This window comes from Fopius arisanus, unplaced genomic scaffold, assembly GCF_000806365.1.
Source record: "Fopius arisanus strain USDA-PBARC FA_bdor unplaced genomic scaffold, ASM80636v1 scaffold00012, whole genome shotgun sequence".
In the NCBI taxonomy this organism is placed as follows: domain Eukaryota; kingdom Metazoa; phylum Arthropoda; class Insecta; order Hymenoptera; family Braconidae; genus Fopius; species Fopius arisanus.
The window spans coordinates 870,798-872,217 of NW_011887751.1; the positions used below are offsets into that span (position 1 = coordinate 870,798).

At 35.7% G+C, this 1,420-nt stretch overlaps 1 protein-coding gene across 1 annotated transcript in view; it reads left to right on the top strand.

Moving 5' to 3' along the window:
• Positions 1–1,420, top strand: part of Tpst (tyrosylprotein sulfotransferase) — a 39,138-nt gene extending 37,718 nt beyond the window's left edge. Inside the window, exons 4-7 of the mRNA XM_011299044.1 lie at positions 12–233; positions 732–985; positions 1,081–1,278; positions 1,374–1,420. Coding sequence (XP_011297346.1) covers positions 12–233; positions 732–985; positions 1,081–1,278; positions 1,374–1,395 — 696 coding nt within the window. The 3' untranslated portion in view covers positions 1,396–1,420. The remainder of the gene's footprint in view (positions 1–11; positions 234–731; positions 986–1,080; positions 1,279–1,373) is intronic.

The following is a 1,420-nucleotide window of genomic DNA, read 5'->3' on the forward strand; positions in this document are numbered from 1 at the left end:
ACATGTTGTAGACGAATAATATTGCCACCTTTTATCAGGTTATGGATAGTGCAGTTGCAGCATTTTGTTTGGAAGTTATTGCGAGGCATGGCGAACCAGCCCCCCGATTGTGCAATAAAGATCCCTTGACGCTCAAAATGGGTTCTTACATGTTGGATTTATTTCCCAATGCGAAATTTCTTTTCATGGTGAGAGACGGCCGAGCTACAGTCCACTCGATAATATCAAGAAAGGTAGTTTACACATATTTTTCAAAACTAACAACAAAAAAAAAATATATATATGGGTAACCGAAGGATCTTATGATAATAATGAAAAGAGTGATTTCGTGATAATCATTATTTCCGTGGAATCACCCATACACGGAGAGAAATATTTAGTAAAAATTACGGAACTTTCAGTTCACTTACCGATTACGGAGTTGATTCGAAAAATTTAAGTGACGGTATCGTTATTTTTCACCGATAATTCAGATAAAAATTACGGAACATCGCGGAAAAATTCCGTAACTTTAGATAAAAAATACGTGACAGTTCCGTAAAATTTCTGACAACCACATTTCGCTCCAGAATTACGGAAAATACATGTAATTTTTATTGAATATTTCTCTCAGTGTATATGGATTGATATATAATATAATACAAATACCAATCGAAGCTAAGACCTCTTGGACAATAATCATATGTATGGGAAACGATTTAAAAAAAAAATTTATAAATAATTTTCACCAGGTGACAATAACGGGATTCGACCTGACATCCTATCGGCAATGCCTGACAAAATGGAATCACGCAATATCCCAGATGCACTCACAATGCAAGGAAGTTGGTTCTGATCGATGCCTTATGGTACCATACGAACAACTAGTATTACATCCACGTGAATGGCTGAAAAAAATCCTCAATTTTCTCGATCTCCCCTGGAGTGAGTCAGTCCTCCATCATGAGGAATATATAAATAAACCCGGAGGTGTCCCTCTCAGCAAGTGAGGATTACACTTTAATAATTATTATTATTTCAATTGTTTTGAACATTTTTAAAAGGAACGAGAAAATAAAGTGATTGATCTTTTAATTTCAGGGTCGAAAGATCTTCGGATCAAGTAATAAAACCGATAAACTTGGAAGCTCTTACCAAGTGGGTCGACAATATTCCTGAGGATGTTGTTAGAGACATGGCGGAAATAGCACCAATGCTGTCAGTATTAGGATATGATCCCTACGCAAACCCACCGGAATACGGAACACCCGACAGTGTAGTTAGTGATAATACGAGGAGGTAAATTTTATTTGACCCTTTCACGATTATTCTTATTATTTAACCTGGGGTGTAACGGGTGTTATTTTTTCTAAAGAACATTTTCCATTTTTTAGTTTACAAAATCAAAGCCATTGATGAACAGCGAAATTTCCATTTTTTT